The 20,471-nt window shown below is 40.8% G+C and overlaps 1 protein-coding gene across 4 annotated transcripts in view; it reads right to left on the bottom strand.

The window, feature by feature from the left end:
* Positions 1 to 1,304: 1,304 nt before the first annotated feature.
* MCM10 (minichromosome maintenance complex component 10) overlaps positions 1,305 to 20,471 on the bottom strand; it is a 37,172-nt gene continuing 18,005 nt past the window's right edge. For all 4 annotated transcript variants that reach the window (XM_010859930.1, XM_010859933.1, XM_010859931.1 and 1 more), the window contains exons 11-21: positions 19,210 to 19,310; positions 18,499 to 18,609; positions 18,294 to 18,411; positions 16,270 to 16,498; positions 15,590 to 15,731; positions 14,517 to 14,635; positions 13,160 to 13,273; positions 10,976 to 11,121; positions 8,990 to 9,032; positions 8,804 to 8,903; positions 1,305 to 3,268 (exon numbers count right to left, since the gene is read on the bottom strand). In XM_010859930.1, coding sequence (XP_010858232.1) covers positions 8,820 to 8,903; positions 8,990 to 9,032; positions 10,976 to 11,121; positions 13,160 to 13,273; positions 14,517 to 14,635; positions 15,590 to 15,731; positions 16,270 to 16,498; positions 18,294 to 18,411; positions 18,499 to 18,609; positions 19,210 to 19,310 — 1,207 coding nt within the window. In that variant the 3' untranslated portion in view covers positions 1,305 to 3,268; positions 8,804 to 8,819. The remainder of the gene's footprint in view (positions 3,269 to 8,803; positions 8,904 to 8,989; positions 9,033 to 10,975; positions 11,122 to 13,159; positions 13,274 to 14,516; positions 14,636 to 15,589; positions 15,732 to 16,269; positions 16,499 to 18,293; positions 18,412 to 18,498; positions 18,610 to 19,209; positions 19,311 to 20,471) is intronic.

Below are 20,471 nucleotides of genomic sequence, written 5' to 3'. Positions count from 1 at the left end.
CAACAGAGGATGAGATGGCTGGATGGCATCACTGACTCGATGGACGTGAGTCTGAGTTAACTCAAGGAGTTGGTGATGGACACGGAGGCCTGGCATGCTGCGATTCATGGGGTCGCAAACAGTCGGACACGACTGAGCGACTGAACTAAACTGAACTGGAACTTTGGTATACTCTATGATCTTACAATGTATGGCACTTTAAAAAAAGTTCTGTCCACTTTCCGTATTATTTTGATTTTTCAAATAGGAGTCTATTTACAAAGTTGGTATATTAGTATGCAAGTTTTGCACGGTCCCAGGATACAAAGCCAATAGACAAATATGCATTTTATTTCTGTATACTAGCATGTATGCAAAATAACTGGAATTTAAAATGGAAAAAAACGCCATTTATGGCACCATAAAACTATTTAAAAATAGATATGAATACTGAAACCAGTAAACACTGCTGAGAAAATTAAAGAAGATTCAGATAAATGAAGAGACATATTATATTCACAGATGAAAAATCTTAAAATTATAGATTATACACAATCTTAAATTTTCAGCAGGGTTTTTGGGGTAGAAATTGATAAGCTTATTCAAATTCACATCAAAATGCAAAGGACCTAGAATTGCCAAAACAAATTTTAAAAAGAACAAGCTGGTACTACCTGATTCCTACACTTATATAGCTACACTAACTAAGACAATAGTACTAGCGTAAGGAATAACATGCAGATTAACTTAACAGAACTAAGTCCAGAAGTAGACCCTAATGGTCAACTGATTTTCTGACAAAGAAGTGAAAATAATATGAGAAAATTATAGCATCTTAACTGAATGGTACTGTAACAATTGAATGTTCATTTGGAAAACAATGACCCATAATCTTTAACTCACAGCTTAAACAGAAATTAATTTGAAATGGATCATAGACCTAATGAAAAGTGAAAGTCTCTCAGTTGTGTCCGACTCTGCGACCCTATGGACTATATAGTCCATGGAATTTTCCAGGCCAGAATACTGGAATGGGTAGCCTTTTGATTCTCCAGGGGATCATCCCAACCCAGGGATCGAACTCAGGTATCCCGCATTGCGGGCAGATTCTTTACCAGCTGAGCCACAAGGGAAGCCCAAGAATACTGGAGTGGGTAGCCTATCCCTTCTCCAGCAGATCTTCCCAACCCAGGAATTGAACCGGGGTCTCCTGCATTGCAGGCGGATTCTTTACCAACTGAGCTATGAGGGAAGACCTTATAGTAAAGCTAAAACTAGGTAACACATATATCTGCAAAAAGCACTTGCATCTAGAACACAGAATTTTTTCAACTTGACCTAGTAAGAAAGTAAATAGATACATCACCAAAAAGATACATACAAATGGCCAACTGCACAGGAAAAAATGTCATGAAGGAAATGCAAATTAAAACCACAATAAGATACACCCATCAGAATGGCTAAAATTGAAAAGGCTGACAATACCAAGTTCTGGTGAGGATGTGGAGCAAATGGAACTCTCATGCATCATTAACAGGCATGTAAAATCGTACCACTTGGAAAATAGTTTAGTGGTTTCTTACAGAGTAAACTTACACTTTCCAGAAATCCCATTCCTATTTACTGATACCTAAGAGAAACAAAAATATATCCACAGAAAGACTTGTATCTGAATATTGTTATTTATTCATAACAGCCCCAAATTAGAAACAATTCAACCCAAATTATCTATCAATAGGTGAATAATGACATAGTAACATAATAAATGACATAAGTGACATATCCATATTATGAAATATTAAGCAATAAAAAATGAACTATGGACACAGGCAACAACATGGCTTTATTTCAAAATATGTGAAGTATAAGAGTATGTTCTGTTTTGACTCCATTTATATGAAACTCTAGGAAACACAGATCTAAACAGCTCAGTGATGGATGTGACCAGGGCATGTGGCCTGACTGGGAAGTGGCAAAGGCAACATTTTGGGGTAATGGCAATGCCCTCTATCTTGCCTTTGGTGGTGGTTATGTGGGTATATAAATTCGCCAACATTTACCAAACGATATATTTAATATGTGTGCTCTTTGCTGTGTGAAATTTAGCCCTTAATAAAGTTGACTTAAAAAAATACCAATAGTGAAGTCTCTGTTCAAGCAACATTATCACAGACTTAGTTGCAATCTATGTTTCAAATCACTTAATTTTCTAATCTGCAAAATGAGAACAATTCTGGTCTGGCCCTGTTTGGGGAAATATTACACAGTTGTGTTCCTCATTATTTGTGGATTCCGTGTTTTTCCAAAATCACCTAATAACTAAATTTTACTTCTAATTCCAAAAACAGTACCTGTGGTGTTTTTTTGTGGTCACTACAGACACCCACATGTGCAGACTAACAAGAAACTTGAGTTGCTCCTAGCTGAGGTCAAAGCAACACTATTGCTAATTTCAGCTCTGATGTGTAAAAAGATGTCCTTTTCGTGCCATGTTTGTCAGTGTTGTGCTTTTTTGAGGTGCTTTTGATGTTGAAAATGGCTCCCAGGCGGAGCACTGAAGTGCGATCTACTGTCCCTGAGGGTAAGAAGGATGGGATGCACGGATCATCCAGAGAAAATGCATGTGCTGAGATCAGCTTCATTTGGTCAGGAGTCACAGGGCTGTTGACTGTGAGTTCCATGTTAATGAATCGACAATATATATTAAATAAGGTGTCTTTAAACAAACATATATAAAGTTATTTACTGAGCCAGTGAAGAAAACATGACTAGAGGCTCACAGAAACCTAACCTGTATTTCCTCTAGGAGCAGTGACTGTGTATCTACTAGCTCTCTTGGTAACTTCATGAAACAATTACTATGAATAACAAAAACCCACTGTATATATATTTCTAGTCTTTCTTTCTCAGTGAAAATGCTTTGAGTTTTCACCACCTCAATTACCGCTGTCTGGCTTTTCTCCAAAACACAAGTCAATTTCATCGGCTATGTGGTCTGACTGTAGGACATGGCAGGTCTCTTCTCCATTTGATCTGGAGAGTTCAGCTGTGTGGCAATATTCTTGGCTCTCTTTAATCTTCAAAACTTCCACAGCTTTTTCACAAACTACTGTCAAGCTGTGCCCACTGATTTCTTCCACCTTTTGTACCTGTTATTTTCTTTAGAAAATGGTTCTTTCTTTCCTCAATACTGACAAATACAGAATTTCATTTTTGGAGCCCATCATCCTTCTTGTGAGCAGCGCTGTTTCCAAATCTCTCCCCACGGCATCCAAAGTGTCTGCTTTACCTGTAAGAGCAGAGGCTGAGATGGGCTGCTATCAGTGACAACTCGGGCAAACAGATTTACATTCCTGAATTTAAAAAAGTAATGTCGTCAGACACATTTAGTCTCTTATAAACATCTAGCTTTACTTCTATCATCAACTTTTACACAAAAACTCAACTCATGCAATCGCTCTCTGTCAACTTTCCTATACATCAATTTGTAATGTTTTTAAAAGTTGAAAACTGGAAAATTTTAAAAGCTGAAATTCAATGTTTTCAGTTCTCTTTGGAGACAATTCCACACTCCTCATTCAGAAGCTTCTTGTTTGCTATTCTGGATCATTGCAACATAAATTAGTTCAGTTTTCCTTCTGTTGTTCGGAAAGGGAAAGTAGTTTAAGAAAACTCAAGAGAAAGATAATTTTCTTTAAAAAGCCACTTATTTCCTCTAAACAAAAAAAGGCACAGGGAGTTCTCTGTGGCCTACTGTTAGGATTCTGGGCTTTCATTGTTGTGGCTTGGATTCAATCCCTGGTCAAAGCACTAAGATATTACAAACTGTGCAGCATGCTCAAAACAAACAAACAAAATAAACCCTCCTCCCCCCAAAAAAAGTCTATTGTGAAGATCAGAATACTGTGATCAACCATGGAGGACATGACCATTTTTGTGTGCTTAGACCACCATGTGCTTACCCTGTTCTGATTATACAATAAGCCCTACACTGCTATTAATACACATTGGTAAAGAGGGTAGGAGGATTTAAAGATTGGCCTTGTGATGAACCATACTTTTAATGTAAATGAGTATGTGCCCCCTCCGGCCTACCTACCCCTCTCATCCCTAAATATTCTAACAAAACACACACAAACAGCATCCCCCAGTGGAAGCCCCCCAAAACCTAGAGTAAATGAGAAGTAACTCAATTATATTTTTAATTATTCAAAATTTAAAAGTCAAATTTAAAAACAGGGGCATCTACATTCAGCTCACCCATCCACCTTTATAAAAATGTTACTGCACAACATATACAGAAGTGAATCTGAACTCTCACAACACCCTTGGTTCAAACAAGAACATGTTTCTTATACAGGGAGGGGTCTTCAAAGAGCAACCTGCAGCTCAGTGTCCAGGTGGCTGCTCAGGTGTGACCTACTTCAGACCCACAGCTGTTTTAAGTTTATGGGACAAACACATCTACTTGAAATGAGCCATCAAAAATATGAGAATTTCAAGTGCTTTTGATTGTTTTTGAGATTTAAACATCTTCTCTGTTTAGAAAACAAAACAATACATTCCTCCTGGAAAGTGAAATACTCCTAAAAGTGTGTGACCTTAAGGGGAACACAAGCCTCAGACACAGAAACTTCTACACACAGAGCAGACTTTGATGGAATCTAAGGCATGTGAAATTTATTCCAGGCTCTTGAAAACCTGAATCAACTATCTCCCACAACCACGTCCTTTTAAGAGTTATGTTCCTACTATAATACTATCCTGGGAGAAAGATGTATTGTTTCTAGCTAGAGTTTAAATTTCAAAATAATAATCCTATCAACTGACTCAATCGTTAGATGGCATTCACTTGGGTCAAATGGTGTTTGCAAACTCAGGCTGCCCAAGCAGAGGACTCTCCTAAATGGAGTAGCCCGCATGTTTGACCTATCAGTTCAGTTCAGTGGCTCAGTAGAGTCTGACTCTTTGTGATCCCATGGACTGCAGCACACCAGGATTCCCTGTCCATCACCAACTTCCAGAGCCTACTCAAACTCATGTCCATTGCGTTGGTGAAGCCACCCAACCATCTCATCCTCTGTCATCCCCTTCTCCTCCCGCCTTCAATCTTTTCCAGCATCAGGGTCTTTTCCAATAAGTTGGTTCTTTGCATCAGGTGGCCAAAGTATTACAGTTTCAGCTTCAGCATCAGTCTTTCCAGTGAATATTCAGGACTGATTTCCTTTAGGATTGACTGGTTGGATCTCCTTGCTGTCCATGGGACTCTCAAGAGTCTTCTCCAACACCATAGTTCAAAAACATCAATTCTTCGGCACTCAGCTTTCTTTATAGTCCAACTCTCACATCTGTACATGACTACTGGAAAAAACACAGCTTTGACTAGATGGACCTTTGTAACATCTCTACTTTTTAATACACTGTCTAGGTTGGTCATAGCTTTTCTTCCAAGAAGCAAGTGTCTTTTTAATTTTATGGCTGCAGTCACCATCTGCAGTGATTTTGGAGTCACCAAAAATAAAGTCTGTCACTATTTCCATTGTTTCCTCATCTATTTGCCATGAAGTGATGGGACTGGATGCCATGATTTTAGTTTTCTGAATGTTGAGCTTTAAGCCAACTTTTTCACTCTCCACTTTCACTTTCATCAAGAGGCTCTTTAGTTCTTCTTCACTTTCTGCCATAAGGGCGGTATCATCAGTGTATCTGAGGCTATTGATATTTCTCTTGGCAATCTTGATTTCAGCTTGTGCTTCATCCAGCCCGGCATTTTACATGATGTACTCTGCATATAAGTTAAATAAGCAGGGTGACAATATACAGCCTTGATGTACTCCTTTCCCTATTTGGAACCAGTCTGTTGTTCCACATCCAGTTCTCAATGTTGCTTCTTGACCTGCATACAGATTTCTCAGGAGGCAGGTCAGGTGGTCTGGTATTCCCATCTCTTTAATTTCCCACAGTTTTCTGTGATCCATACAGTCAAAGGGTTTGGCATAGTCAATAAAGCAAAAGTAGATGTTTTTCTGGAACTCTCTTTCTTTTTCAATGATCCAGCGGATGTTGGCAATTTGATTTCTGGTTCCTCTGCCTTTTCTAAATCCAGCTTGAACATCTGGAAGTTCATGGTTCATGTACTGTTGAAGCCTGGCTTCAGAATTGTGATCATTACTTTGCTAGCATGTGAGATGAGTGCAATTGTGCGGTAGTTTGAGCATTCTTTGGAATTGCCTTTCTTTGGGATTCCAGTCCTGTGGTCACTGCTGAGTTTTCCAGATTTGTTGGCATATTGAGTGCAGCACTTTTACAGCATTGAACAATTCAGAAAACATTTATTAAGTTCCTTGTATTCACATTTTTTAAACTCTCCATCCACCCAACATTTACTGAACACCAGTAGGGTAGCACTGGGCTTGGCACTTTGAAATTGAACCACATTAAAATATACATGCTAGCAGTTTGTATATTTGTGGATAAATATATGATATTTATATCATATCATATAATATATTGTGGATAAACAAACCCACTACAATAAGTTTTCTGCCATAGCAACGCTCAAAATACAGCAATAGACAGGAGGAAGGAGCAATAACTGGCCCCAGGGATAATGGGTGGGTATCACAGAGAAGAAAAACTGGAGTTGCTTGTTTTTACCTTTCATCATGATATCTTACAACATATATGACAATACAGACACAAGGACCAGTCTCCATGTACCCATGACCTGGCTTAAATAATTAGGAACTCGGCCCCTTTTGGTTCACTGAAACCCCCACGTGCTGCCACCCAACCCTTTGTTTTGCTCTGAAAGCCAATCCTCAACATTTTTATCTGTGTTTGAAGACTGACCTGGAAAGGATCTTCGATGAGTAACTCACCTCCCCATCTATTTTTCTGCTTGCGACCCTGTCAGAGTCATATACCCTAATTCTTGCTGGTGACACCAAAACCCGAGCTGGTTCAGCACAAAGACCTAAGACGTTATGGGCACCTCTGAGTTGGGTGCAGGACAAGATGGAGCTGATCCAATGAGACCCCATACTGCCTTATCCGGAATGCTGACCGCATTCTTCTAGCCCTTAGTGCTCTTACAACTGCTCTTTCTTTAGAAGCCTGAGGATGTTTGTATACAACGTGGTTACAGTCCACACTGGACTTCCCTCATAGCTCAGTTGGTAAAGAATCCGGTTTGATTCCTGGGTCGGGAAGATCTGCTGGAGAAGGGATAGGCTACCCACTCCAGTATTCTTGGGCTTCCCTTGTGGCTCAGCTGGTAAAGAATCTGCCCACAATGTGGGAGACCTGGGTTTGATCCCTAGGTTGGGAAGATCCTCTGGAGAAGGGAAAGGCTACCCACTCCAGTATTCTGGCCTGCAAAACTGTAGTCCATGGGGTCACAAAGAGTCAGATATGACTGAGCGACTTTCATTTCACTTCACAGTCCACATTCCCATGAGTCCACTCCAACCTCAGACTGTACGGGTCTTGCCCTGGCGGCTAAGCTGCCCTGTCAGTAATGCCTAACGCGGCTCCCGAGTTAGGCATTACTGACACTGCCCCAGAGTTGGGTCCTGTCACCACCTTGATCTTCCATTGGTGGGGAGCCTGGTGCATCTGGATGTCTGGGCTATCTACCTCCCATTCCTTCAGAGTTTCCTCTCAATATCCATGCAGTTAGTTACCTAACCCAGAGCGTGACCCTGGACTCCCTCTCCAGCACAATCTGTCTGTTCCTTTGAGGCCATCCACCACTGTCCACCTCCATCATCACCCTTCTGTCCAGGCGCCCGTAACATCTCAGGTCTCTGTGCTCTTACATGGGAAGCTCCATTTCTCTCACTGATGACGAAAGTCACACCTACTGCGCTCCTGCACACATGCACCATCTCACAAGAGTCCATGCCACCAAGATATCACCTTCATTTTGCTGATGGGGAAACTGAGGACGGGCACCTCAGCCACAGTCCCAGAACCAGTGAGCAGAAGGGCCCAACTTGAGCGTAACCACAGGTCCCAGTGATCCCCGATCTAAAATTCTTAGTGTGTCTAATAAACAATATCTGCAAATCGGAAACTCCACAGGATTCTCCTTGTGAGATGTTTCTGTTTTCCAATTGGGTTTCATGGTTTCTCTAGTTTTACAGTTGTTTTGGTTAGAGGTTTCAGTTTCTTTAAGCCATATTTAAACAAAACCATATTTTAAGATGATGAAATTTTAGGTATTTCCATTACAGAGCTCTGCAATAATGTAAGGGCACAAAGAACCATATAGATATGAACTGAAATGCCACGTGGGTCAGTGACTTGACTTCCAAGAACAAAATGGAGGTAACAGCAGAATCAACAGAAGGAACCTGGGTTTTATTTAATATTAATATAGTGAAACTATATCAAGGGTGATGGTCATAATTTTCTAAATGGCAAAATGTTGTATTAACTTTAGAGTTGTGAATGCACATTTCAAGATCATTTAGTCCAACCTTCCTCATTTTACTGATGAGGAAACTGAAGCACAGAAGTTAGGCAAGTCACCTAAGCTAAATTCATTCTTTTGCCTCTGGTTGTCCACATAAATACCAGAACCTTACTGTGATTAAGAAGTGACGTCGTATATTCTATAACCCAACAGACAGAGAAACACAACTCTTCATCTACCTTTTAGTATCTCGATTTTCCACTTAAAGGTCATGTTAAATTTGATGTTAAACCAACGCAAAGTTGTAGGCTTAACAGTATTCGACTGTGTCAATCAGGAACATGGGCAATTCAGAGCCAAAACTGTTTTTCCAGAACCACAAGGGGCAATGTAAGCTATGGGTACCTGTTTGAAGTCAGGGCTATTTAAGGCTATTCAGAAATTTGGCATGTTCTTCTCCTCTTGGTAACAAGGTTTCTCCTCCTATCTTTGGACCTGTCTTTTCCTAGAAAAACAGAAACAGTTTAATAAGAAATGGGTCAACAGTATTTGCATAGGTCACTAAAATCTATCACCTTACAGATGGCATACCTTTAACATTCCGTCCCGTTCCCATTTGAAGAGGCCACAATTACTGAAACAGAAAAGATCAGATTGACTCAGTGATGAAGTTACAGGTCCACATACATGAAGATAATAGTGCTCCTTGCACTTGTGGGGAGATCCGCCTCATTTAAGCAGAAGCTCACTAAGGTGAGATTCATATTCCAGTTTACATTCTACTGCTACTGAAAATACACACATCAGTGATCTGAGCAATGGGTTTTGAAGTCTGTCAAAAGCCAGATAGATACTTCAGAAAAGGAATTTCAAATGGTAGTGCTGCATAGGGCTATGCACTCTACAGGCGAGGAGAGTGAGCTTGGTTTCCAGTGAAGATCACTGGGATGACCCTCAGATTGAGAAAGCCAGCCTATAGCGACAAGAAGCCCATGGCTTGTTCCTTTCTCCTTTTCTGGAACTCCACGGTTGTAGTAAGAGAGGATTACTCTTCCTTTGGGTTTGAACAATGCTTTCCCATTTTCAGTATTGAGAACAGGGAAGACAGTGATATCTTGACTTTTCCACTGAAAGGTCGCTGTTAAATTTGGGGCCAAAGCAACACAACAGGAAGAAAATCTTTTCCTGGTCCAGAGATTTTTCACTCTCTTTTAGTCAAAGGGCCTAGAGACTCATTCTCATTGTTTAACATGGTAGTTGAGTCCAACCCTGAGAAAGCAGGGAGATACTACAAGGAAAGCTTATTTTCTAGCAATTTTACACTGGGGAGAGAGAAACAAATGAAATACAGTGAAGTAATGGGACTGTGGCTCCCAGGAGCCTTGGATCTGAGAGGGTCCTGGGCATAGGGCCACCCCATCAGGCTCATCCTTTCTCCCCATCTTCCTTAGACCCCACTCTGAGCATCAGCTGCAAAGGACTTAGCCGGGAGCCTTTCCATCACCTTCCCCAGCTACAGACCTGTTTAACATCTACTGAGAGAACTTTCACAGCCTATTACCAGATCAATGATGATATTACACACAACTCACTGTCAGACAATTGTAACACATGGGCCAACTCCAGCCTGCCACAGTTTTCATGAATTCTTTTTTAACACAGCCATGTCTGTTTGAGTATTACCTATGACTAGCACAACAACATGTTTGAGTAGTGGTGAAACAGACCACAGGGCTGGCAAAGCCTAATATATTTACCATTTGGCCTTTTACAGAAAAAGTTTGCCCATTTCTGCTCTAGATCAAGAATTAACAAGAGAGGGACCAGAGAAAGCACAAGTTCTTAACAAAGTAACAGTGCCACCTGGGGGCTGAAAAGCATCATATTCCTTCATTTGAGTTGCACTTACTGCTTAGCCTTAATGATCACACTTCTCTGATACTCTGTTTTACACAAGCTCTTGCTGTTACAATATTCTGGAGAGAAGTCAAGTATCAATATATGAATAGGTACTTTAAACAATTCTAATCTCAATTGTTTAAAAAAAAAGCACAAACCAGCTCTGACAAGGGGGTGAACCAGCATGGGGTTTGGGTTCCTCCACCCCCACCCTCATTCCAAATCAGCCATGGAGAAACTTGACATGAGAGTGAAGTTTGGGCTCCAGGAAATAAACAACAACCCAAACGAAATAAGTGAACAACAACAAAAAGTAGTGAGGATATGCTGGTGAAACATTCTTGGGAAGACTAAAAGTGACAGCAAAATTGCCTCAAATTCCAAAGAATCAACATCATACAACCCACACCACCCAGGCTCCATTTAGTCAACAAACGTTTCTGATAACCTAGTGTCAGGCAATATATTTAGTATTGGGGTACTGTCGTGGAAGGGGGAGGATCCCCTCCCTCCAGGAGCAGTTGGGGATACCCAGGAGCTGTAAGGAGGCACAGAACAAGGCTGACCCTCTCGGGGTCAAGGACCGTCCGAAGTTTCTAGGGAACAGCATCACCCGGGAATTGCAAAAAGGAACGTTCAGGAAGCCTGTGGGACCAAGAACCCCAGGAATTCTCATACCTGCAGTGCTTCTGGGGGAGTCTGTCAAGGGAGATAGTTCTGTTTCCACAGGCACACTTGAAAAACCTCTTCACACCGTCATGCCAGTGGTAGTCATGCTGCTCGCTGACGCAGGTCTCCAGAGGCTTGAAGTGGGTGTAGGCACACTGCACAGAACCAGCGCAAAGATCTGGTCAAGAGCTCTGAAGGAGAGAGGAGCTGGCTGCCATGAAGGCGGCCTGTTCCTCAGAACTTCTGTTCTCTTATCATTAGCAGGCAGTGATTAGTGGAGTTACCATCTTTCAGGTGCAGTGATCCCTGTGATTTCTTGACTTTCCCCCTATTAATACCATTTTTTTCTCATGTTTGCCCCCAACTTCAGGTGTAAAATTCACAGTAATCTTTTGTGACATCAAGACAATAGCTAGGGAGAAAAAAAGGACTGGAAATTTCTAGTAGCTTTAGTTGGTCTACCCCGTATTCACTCTAGGCCCTGATTATAAGACTACAGGTTATAGGCATGGGGCCTATTTAGGAAGGATGATGAGCTGCTTTTTCACTTTCTCTTATAAGGCCTCTGAAAAGGATTATAAGCTTATTACTACTCCTATTTCATAAGCAGTAAAACCAAGAAAGATCTTAAGTAATTTAATTTTGATCCTTAAAAGGACTGAACAGAACAAGAAATGGTAGGTGAGGGTTGAAACACAGTCAGGACAGTGCTATGTAATTTCTGGTAATCACACTGAGTCTAGATGAACAACTTTTGGTCTTGGCAGCCTCAAACAGGGCAGAATATGGTGGTATGCCAATTGTGTTAGGCAAAATAATCCTCTCATGATATGCACACCCTATTCCCTGGAACTCACAAGTATGTTATGTTACGGGCAAAGGGGAATTCAGGTTGCAGATGGAATGAAGGTTGCTAATCTGTTGATTTTAAGATTGGGAAATTATTCTGGATTGTCCAGGTGGGCCCAAAGGATTCACAAGAGTCCTCAAGAGTGGGAGAGAGGAAAGGAGGTTGGAGCCATGCGCTGAGAGGACCCCACCTCCCACTGCTGGTTCTGATGACGGAGGAAGGGGCTACGAGTCAAGGTATGTAGACAAGCTCTAGAAGGTGGAAAAGGCAAGGACACGGATTCTCCCCTAGAGCTCTAGAAAGGAATGCACCCTACTGACACATGGATTTCACCCCAGCAAAACCCACATAAAATTCTGACCTATAGAACTGTGAGATAATATATCTGTGCTGTTCTGTGCCCCTAGTTGGTGGTCATTTGTTAAGCAGCGACAGGAAAGGAATACACCATCTCTGTCCTAATATGGCCATCTTGTCAGAGGAAAAGCTGTCCTCTAAGGTAAAGGCTTTACTGACTCCCTAGGGTCTGTTCTTCCTCAAAGGAGCAGTTGGTTCAGTGCCGCCCCCACCAAATATAAAGGAGACTCTAAGGTTTTAAAAATAAAGTCAGAGTAAGCTTTGTAAGCTAAGCCTCTTCTTCCTCTTACACATGCTCACAATGCTGATTAGTCATGTAGGTATACTCAAAAGGAATGGTAATACCAGGAAACATGTACAGAAAGAACTTTTCCAGGGCACATTTACATTAGGCCCTGAGGAGAAGGGAACAAAAGTGGTTGATCACATCTGATGCCAAGGCAAGTTTTTCAATTAAGGGCCCAAGGGACTGGAAACTAAGGGTTGAGGACATGTTAAAACTTGAGAAGGGTGGCTTCCCTGGTAGCTCAGTGGTAAAGAATCTACCTGCAAGAGACGTGTACAATCCCTGGGCCAGAAAGATCCCACATGCCACAGAGCCACTAAGTCCATGCGCCACAACTATTGAGGCTGTGCTCTAGAGCCCACAAGCCGCAATGACTGAATCCCGTGCTCCCTAGGGCCTGTGTTCTGCAACAAGAGAAGCCATTGTAATGTGAAGCCAAAACTGTAACTAGAGAGCAGTGCTCCCAATGGCTGCAACTACAGAAAAGCCCACACAGCAACGAAGACCCAGCACAGCCAAAAACAAACCAAAAAAACTTGAGGAGGAGAGATAACACTGGGGTCCTGCCTAATTAAATGACCCTAAACCCAGGCAGGACTCCGGTCACAAAACATGGCCCCACACCCCACTGAGTCTCCACACCCTGCAAGGTCACAGAGCCCACAGATAGGCCATAGGGACAGCCATCTCCTGCACTCACCGTCTTGCATGTCACGACTCGACATTTTACTTCCCGGGTGTTTCTCATCTTTTCTTCCATTTGTTCTTTTTTCACCAGAGGCTCAAAATAGTGTTCCTGCAGCTCAGCCTCGGCCTGGAGTGACATGACACCCAGGAGTCCTTAAACCAAATCTGATACAGACTCAGGCAGTTGTTTAATAATAATCAAATCAGACCTGAAGAAACAAGCTAACTATATGAATGTATGGCTCAGTGAACTGCAATCCAAAAGATGCTAAGTAGAAATACGCCCTTAATGGACAAATAGAAGGCATGAAAGCATTTGGTGATGTGTAAGACACTAAATACAAATTTAAACTATTGACGTGATTAGCAGTGTCATGAGCTCAAGTGTGCCCCAGAAGGGAAATGTTTCCATTGTTTCAACACAGACTAGTTTATGGGAGGTGCTGGATGACTCCTCAGTGATGGCATCCCATCTGTTTGATTCTATTCTCCAGACCAAGCACTTGGAAGGAGCAACCCCTGCTTGTCTGGAACAATGTGTAGAAGGTATGAGGGCAGAGAGCTATTCATGACAGAATGTGGTCACGGTTCAAGTCAGCACAGCTGAACAAGGCATAAAGTGCCAGGGAACTTGGCTCTATAGTCTCTCAGGGTTTGCTTGACCTCCTCTCTTGTCTCGAGTCCAGTAGAAAAGTATTTAATTGTCTCCTTAGGCCTTTATTAACCAAAAGAAAGGTAGATCATTTGGCATGCTGGCACTAAATAAGGGACATTTAAAAAATCTGCTGTAATACTTTTTTTGTTATCTCAGTGACCACTACCCCTGCTGCTGACAGGGACCACAAGCGCTACACCTTTTGCAGTGCACAGAACAGTACCTCATACATCAAAGGATTGTTCTGAATGTTCTATAGGGCATCCATGTGGATGGAAAACCTACTATAACTTTTGAACCTAATAGCTTTATTTATATACAACCCTACGACATTTGTGCATGGTTTTAATATACACTGACTGTTCCTAAGGTGCAACTGGACAAGTCCTATGGTTATGGAGAGACAGCTGTGCCTTGATGTCTTGTACAACACAGTAACTTGATATTTTATACAATATAAAGTTATTATAAAACATGGACTGAAATACTTTAATATCAAAGTCAATTTAAATAATGTTGAATGATACTCTTCAAAGCAACAAAGGCAAAGCTAAAATCTATTAGCAATATTCCTGTTCTTCAAAATAAATTCAAACAAACCAACATACAATTAATGTTTCAGCTGAGGTTACAGGAACAAATTCTGAGTCCCATAACAAAGCACCCGAGTCAGAGGATAGCTCTGTTACCTGTGACGTTCTGGGCTCTTTCTTACCTCTTTTAAGATCCCCGTGTGCCTCGATTTTGCTTTTAGAATTGTCTGAAATTCCTCAGATTCCAGGTAGGCAAGTTGCTCTCTCCTTTTTTTCTTGGCAGGCTCCAATTCATCCTCAGCTAGAGCAGAATGAAAAAGTGTGAGCTGTCACAGAGGAACTGCAGAGTCAGTGTGCCTCACCAACTCAGCTTCCCCCAGCTCTGTTCCCCGCCATAAGACCCTTCAACTGAATTTACCTCCCCTGGTACCAACAAAGGGAGGCTCTTAGAAGAAGTGAACTGAGAAGTACAAACTAGAATGGAGGGAGGGGATGGAGGTTTGATCACTAAATTAGAATCTCTTTTTCACCTTAAAATAAGGGCCAATTATGAAAAGAGGTAACAACAACAAAACTCCTATCTACAAATTGAGGTTAAAGTGACAATTGTCAGCTTCAGTTTTAAAAATTAAAATAGGGCGATTTAAAACAAGGTCTGCTCCTTTAAAACAAAGTCAATCTTTATACTAACATATAGGTGCAGAGATCCAATGAGTAATCTCAAGATTTTAAATTGTACATAATTTCATTTTAATTCAACATGATTATAAAAAACAATCAGTTCCAGCTGCAGAAATTCTACTTAGGTACTCTCCATAGAGGAAAAGTGGAAATAAAATAATGACTTTTGATGTCGAGGGCTTCCCTGATAGCTCAGTTGGTAAAGAATCTGCCTGCAAGGCGGGAGACCCCGATCCGATTCCTGGGTTGGAAAGATCCGCTGAAGGAATAGGCTACCCACTCCAGTACTGGGCTTCCCTTGTGGCTCAGCTGGTAAAGAATCTGCCTGCAATGCGGGAGACGTGGGTTTGATCCCTGGGTTGGGAAGATCTCCTAAAGAAGGGAAAGGCTACCCACTCCAGTATTCTGGCCTGGAGAATTTCATGGACTGTATAGTCCATGGGGGCGCAAAGAGTCGGACACGACTGAGCAACTTTCACTTTCAGTCTTTCAGCCTTCAGGCTGATTATGTTTTGGAACATTTCCTCTATAAGTAGTGTCTCTTTCCCACTGGACAGCTTCCCATTTGGAGTACCTTGAGGAGAAAATGTGCTGTTCTTTTCTACACGTTCCTTCACTTCCAGGACATCCTGGGGTTCCTTTAGCTTCTTAATGCTATTTGGGTCTGTTTTTGTAAGAATCCGGCCTTTTGACCTTAATTTGGTTATAGCAGCTAACTAGGAAAACAGAAAAGAGAGGGAGATAAAAATCTAAACGATAAGATAGGCATCTGTAGCTCTGTATCCCTTTCCAATGAATTAACCAGTGAATTCTGGCAGTTCTCAATCACACATTAGTAAAATATATCTTCATTTTACTTAGCGTTATTAACACAATCATTAAAACTTCAAAGAAGGGAAAACAGGTCTCTAAGTTAGCAAACCAAATCTCAGTTTATTTTTTAACTTCAAATAGTCTGTAAGCTTTTAGATCCACAAAAGAACCACATAAACATTTTAGAAGTTTGTTTCTTTCATGTTATCTCCTGCAGCCTGACAAGAAACAATGTGGAAACAGTGGCTAGTTTTCTTGAATTAAATTAATGGCATTGTTGATACCAATTATCATTTAAAATTCCTTTGACTCTAATTATCATGATCAATAAATAGGTATGAGGTAACTGTCTTTTCTGGTTATGGGTATATTAAGTTTGAAGCACCAGCTATGTCTCACAGAATACAAATCCAAGTGGTGAAGAAAACAGATGCCAGTTACCTTTTTGGCTTCTGCTAAGGCATTCAGTTTTGGTCTTGGTGGTGGTGACTCATCAAAAAAGAGGACATCATCTCCTTCTGAGATGCCTCTTCCAAGCTTGGGCATCTGCGTGGTTGGGGTTCCTTTCATCTTGGGGAATTCAGCCCCCGTTGGTGGAGATCGACAAGGGGGCTGCTGAGAAGAGGATGGCACAGCTGGGCTCTTGATTTCACTGGAGCTTTGCAGAAAGCTTTATAAAGAAAAAGGCAGTCACAAACTACGCACACAAGCACAAAACACACAGACTGGGAGATTGCAGGCAGGCCACCAGCTGATAAGTAGTCGTTAGTAAAATAATTTTCCATCCTTGGTTATTCAGATTAGCGCACAGTAAAAACAAAACTAACCTCACTAATTCTTCAGTTAACTGATTTTTCACTGAATAAATGCTAATTGTTTCACCAATTTAGAACTGATTACTAATTTTATCAATTGGCTTTCTAGTGGGGTCGGTATATGGAGCATCTTCAGCCCTGAAGGTTTGCTGTGCCCTCTGGTTAGCTGAGATGCTTCAGGAACTCACTGAATCTGTGTATTTTGTCTATTCTACTAGGATGAGGTAACACACACGATACATTTGGAAGTCGTTGAAGAAGGGTGCTGTTAATATAATTCACACTGATTATTTTATATATGGGCTTTTTTTTAGTTTTAAGATGATATTTTATTTTTCTACTATAGTTGTTTTACAATATTGTGTTAATTTTTGCTGTATAATATACCTCCTCCTCCTTGAATCTCCTATTCCTTCATATGTGGCTTCAAGGGCTATGTAAAAACAACAAAGGTCAGAAATCACTTGTCCAAACCTCTCATTGTTGAGATGAAGAAACTGAGGCCCAAGACCCCACTGCCCATTAAGTGACAGGCTGAGGACTAGTACCAGGTAATCCTGAGCCAGTCTTCTTTTCACTACCATATTATCCCCACTTCTGTAAGTTTCAGGCTGAGTCTGCAAACAGCCTACCAGATGCTGCCCAAAGATAAGTTATGTTTGGCCAGGAAAACTTTGAAAAACTTTAAACCGTAATGCCTTTAAACTGACAGGTACTTTCCACTCCCCACAAGGTCCACATATGTCCATGTATATACATATACATTCATGTCATCTGTAGGCCCCTGATGAATACTGCTATAGATAGTCTACCAGGACCTCAAACTAACCCACCTGAGGCCAAATCTGTTCCCCTATTTTTCCAAAGCATCCCTTCCTGACTTGTAATAGACTTTTCCCCTCCATGGAACCACATTAAGAGCCCAGGTCTGGGACAGCAATGGTTCAACACTGGAGTAGAACAGGTAGGTATGAGTTTAAACTTGGCTCCACCATCTACTAGCTCTCTGGTCTTCAGTTACATTAGTCACAAAACAAGGATAATAACACTTCACAGATTATGGTAAGGACCAATGTGATGTGTGTACAGTGTAAAGCATGGTGGTCAGTGTACACTGGGTGCCTGTAGACAGTAGCTTTTACTACCATTCAAATAACTTCCGTTCAAGAGTCTTTGATTCATTTTCCACACCCATTTTCACTTGATTTTGCCTCTCAAATGACTCTCCATTTCGGTGTCTCAATTTTATCACTGACCTGAACAAATGCAGAAGCCATGCACTGGCTCAAGACTATAATTAAAAAACCTAACTGGCAAAACTGAGAAACAGGTGGCAAACTGGCCACAGTCTACTTTCCTTTTTCACAAAACTGTCTTTGTATGTCATTACTTTCTCTTTTCTATAGCGACATTAATTACTACAGCCTGTAGTATCTGGTCTCAGGATTCACTAGCATCAGTCAGAAATACTTACCTTTAAATGCTTTATAACTTTAAAAGTTATGTTAAAATTATTCTTAAAAAACTTTCAAAGTTGAAAAGGTGGCCAACCACCTCAAATCCAGTCACATTTCTGAAATCTACTAGGACAGCCCCAGAATTCACGAGATGAGCAATCTAAACAGGGAATATTAAACCTGTGACTCCTACCGTTTCTGTATTTCTTCTGACTTCTTTTTCCGCATCTCTAACATATGCTGCTTCTGTTGCTTCAAGAGGGCTGATGCTGAGATAGACTGGAAAGCAGGTTTCAGGCTCCCCACGATCCCTAAAACACAAACCACAGGCTGAGGAAGTTCTGAGAGGGGGCAGGGTCTCAGGTGTGGACACTAGAGCAGGTGCAGGCTGACTCTACCTGATGACTTGGCTTTGGCTAAATGATGTTTCAGGTTTCTGGCTCCAGATGTAGGCAAGTCCATCAATTCCCTGAATTCCTCAGAACAAGACAAGCTCTTCTGGGGTATTCCTGAAATATACATCAGATTTAGAGGATTCAAAATTCAGTCTATTTTCTGTCATGTGTCTTATTCCTTTTTAAACTCTGCTTTCATAATTTTTTCATTTGTAAAATGAAGTAGATGGAATATCAAGAGAAAAGAGAATCCTTAACCTCTAATATCAGACCAGTAGGACTGCAAAGGTAAGACAAATATCTCACTTTGAAAAATGATTAAAACACTATTATCTGAGGGGTCATTTCACACACTATTTCTGGATTATGCACTATGGGAGAGGATCCATGCTAGACTTTGACTGCTGTTATAAACAGAGCCCCAAGGACAGAGTGGAGGTGGCATTCTCGGACCTGTTTTAGTTAAAGACAGGAAGCTGACAATACTGATTCTAGTGCCAGACACTAAGAGTTAGACCCAGATAAATCAAGACGTTTTAAAAACCTAAGACACAGCTAATATCAATATGCTGTTGCTTAAGATGCTGCCAACGAAGCTTGGGTCTCATAGTTCAGGTGACTTCACTCAGGATAATTTAGAGTTAGGAACTAACTGTTTTCAATCCTGAAGACTACAAATTTAAGATGGAGAAAGAAACAAAGAAACAAAGTTACCTAGTTTTTGTTGAGTTTCCTGAAGAATCAAGTCTGTGCCCTTAACCACCAGGTTACTCAGAGTGGTTTGAATCTTCTTTTTAGGAGCAACAGCAGCTGCACTGAAAAGGAAAATGAAAGCCACTTAAAGTCAATGCTCTATGAGGTAAAGAAGGCAGAAAAGTAGTAGTTACAAAATGTCAATGTTTCTCAAAGCTCCTTTTAAGTAGACTGTAGTTAATACCATGGTCCTACCCGTAACTGGTGTGTGCATTATGTCACAGACCTAAGACAGGCAACCTACAAACTTGCTTGAAGGCCATTCTGGAAAAGTAAATTGGCAAAAGAAATAAAAATATGCCAATACTTTGATCAAGACTAGGACTTATCAAGAAGTCTAGGATTTACGTTAAGATCTATGCAAAAATTTAGGATATTAATGGAAGGTTTGTATTGATAAAAGTTAGAAATACTATAAATGTTTATCCATAGGGAATTATTTAAATTATCAGAGCCATGTAAAAATACTATGTAGCCACTAAAAATAATGCTGTTAAGTGAATATTCCACAAAGAAAAATTCATTATTTTTATGGGAAAGAAGAACACTGCAAATTATAGGCATACTATGATCTCATTTTATACTGTTAAAAATTTATACTTATGGGAAATGTCCCCTCCAAACCATATTTACCAAAACTAACAGTTATGTAGATGGTGGGATTATAGATGGTTTTTATTGTTTCCTTTTGGCTAAATTGTACATATGTTTTAAAAAAAATAATGTTATGTGCATTGCATTTTGCAATTTGCTAAAATACAGACATTATTTTAAATCTTAAAAATGTTCTTGATATTACAAAATAGACAGGAGGTGAGAGTCCTCTAGCCCAATGTCTCTTGGATTGAGGACAAAATCTGTTTTATTCTTGGACCAACTGTAGCTCCCTTGAGCCAAATCCCTGCCTCAAATGTATTTTATAGAGTCAGGTGACAGGCAATCAATCACCTACTCAGGGACTCTAGGGAGAGGCTGAGATTCCCCAGGAATGCCAGCTTCAGCAGTACCCCCCTCCCCTGTGAGGTTTCTCTGCATATTCATTCACTAAATTCACTGTGGGTTCCCTGAGATCTACAAACTCACACTCACAGTCACGATGGAAATGATTTCAAGGATGTCAACATTATGATGAACACTTTCAGTGGTCAATCAGTCCTGACAAAGTTGGACTATTTACATTTGAAGCCAAAGAGGAAGTGTGGGCTCCCTGTTAAAGACCAGGA

The sequence above is a fragment of the Bison bison genome, unplaced genomic scaffold (assembly GCF_000754665.1).
Source record: "Bison bison bison isolate TAMUID 2011002044 unplaced genomic scaffold, Bison_UMD1.0 scf7180017864461, whole genome shotgun sequence".
Taxonomy (NCBI): Eukaryota; Metazoa; Chordata; class Mammalia; order Artiodactyla; family Bovidae; genus Bison; species Bison bison.
The sequence above is the reverse complement of the archived record's forward strand: the minus strand, read 5'-3'. Positions and strand labels throughout refer to the sequence as shown.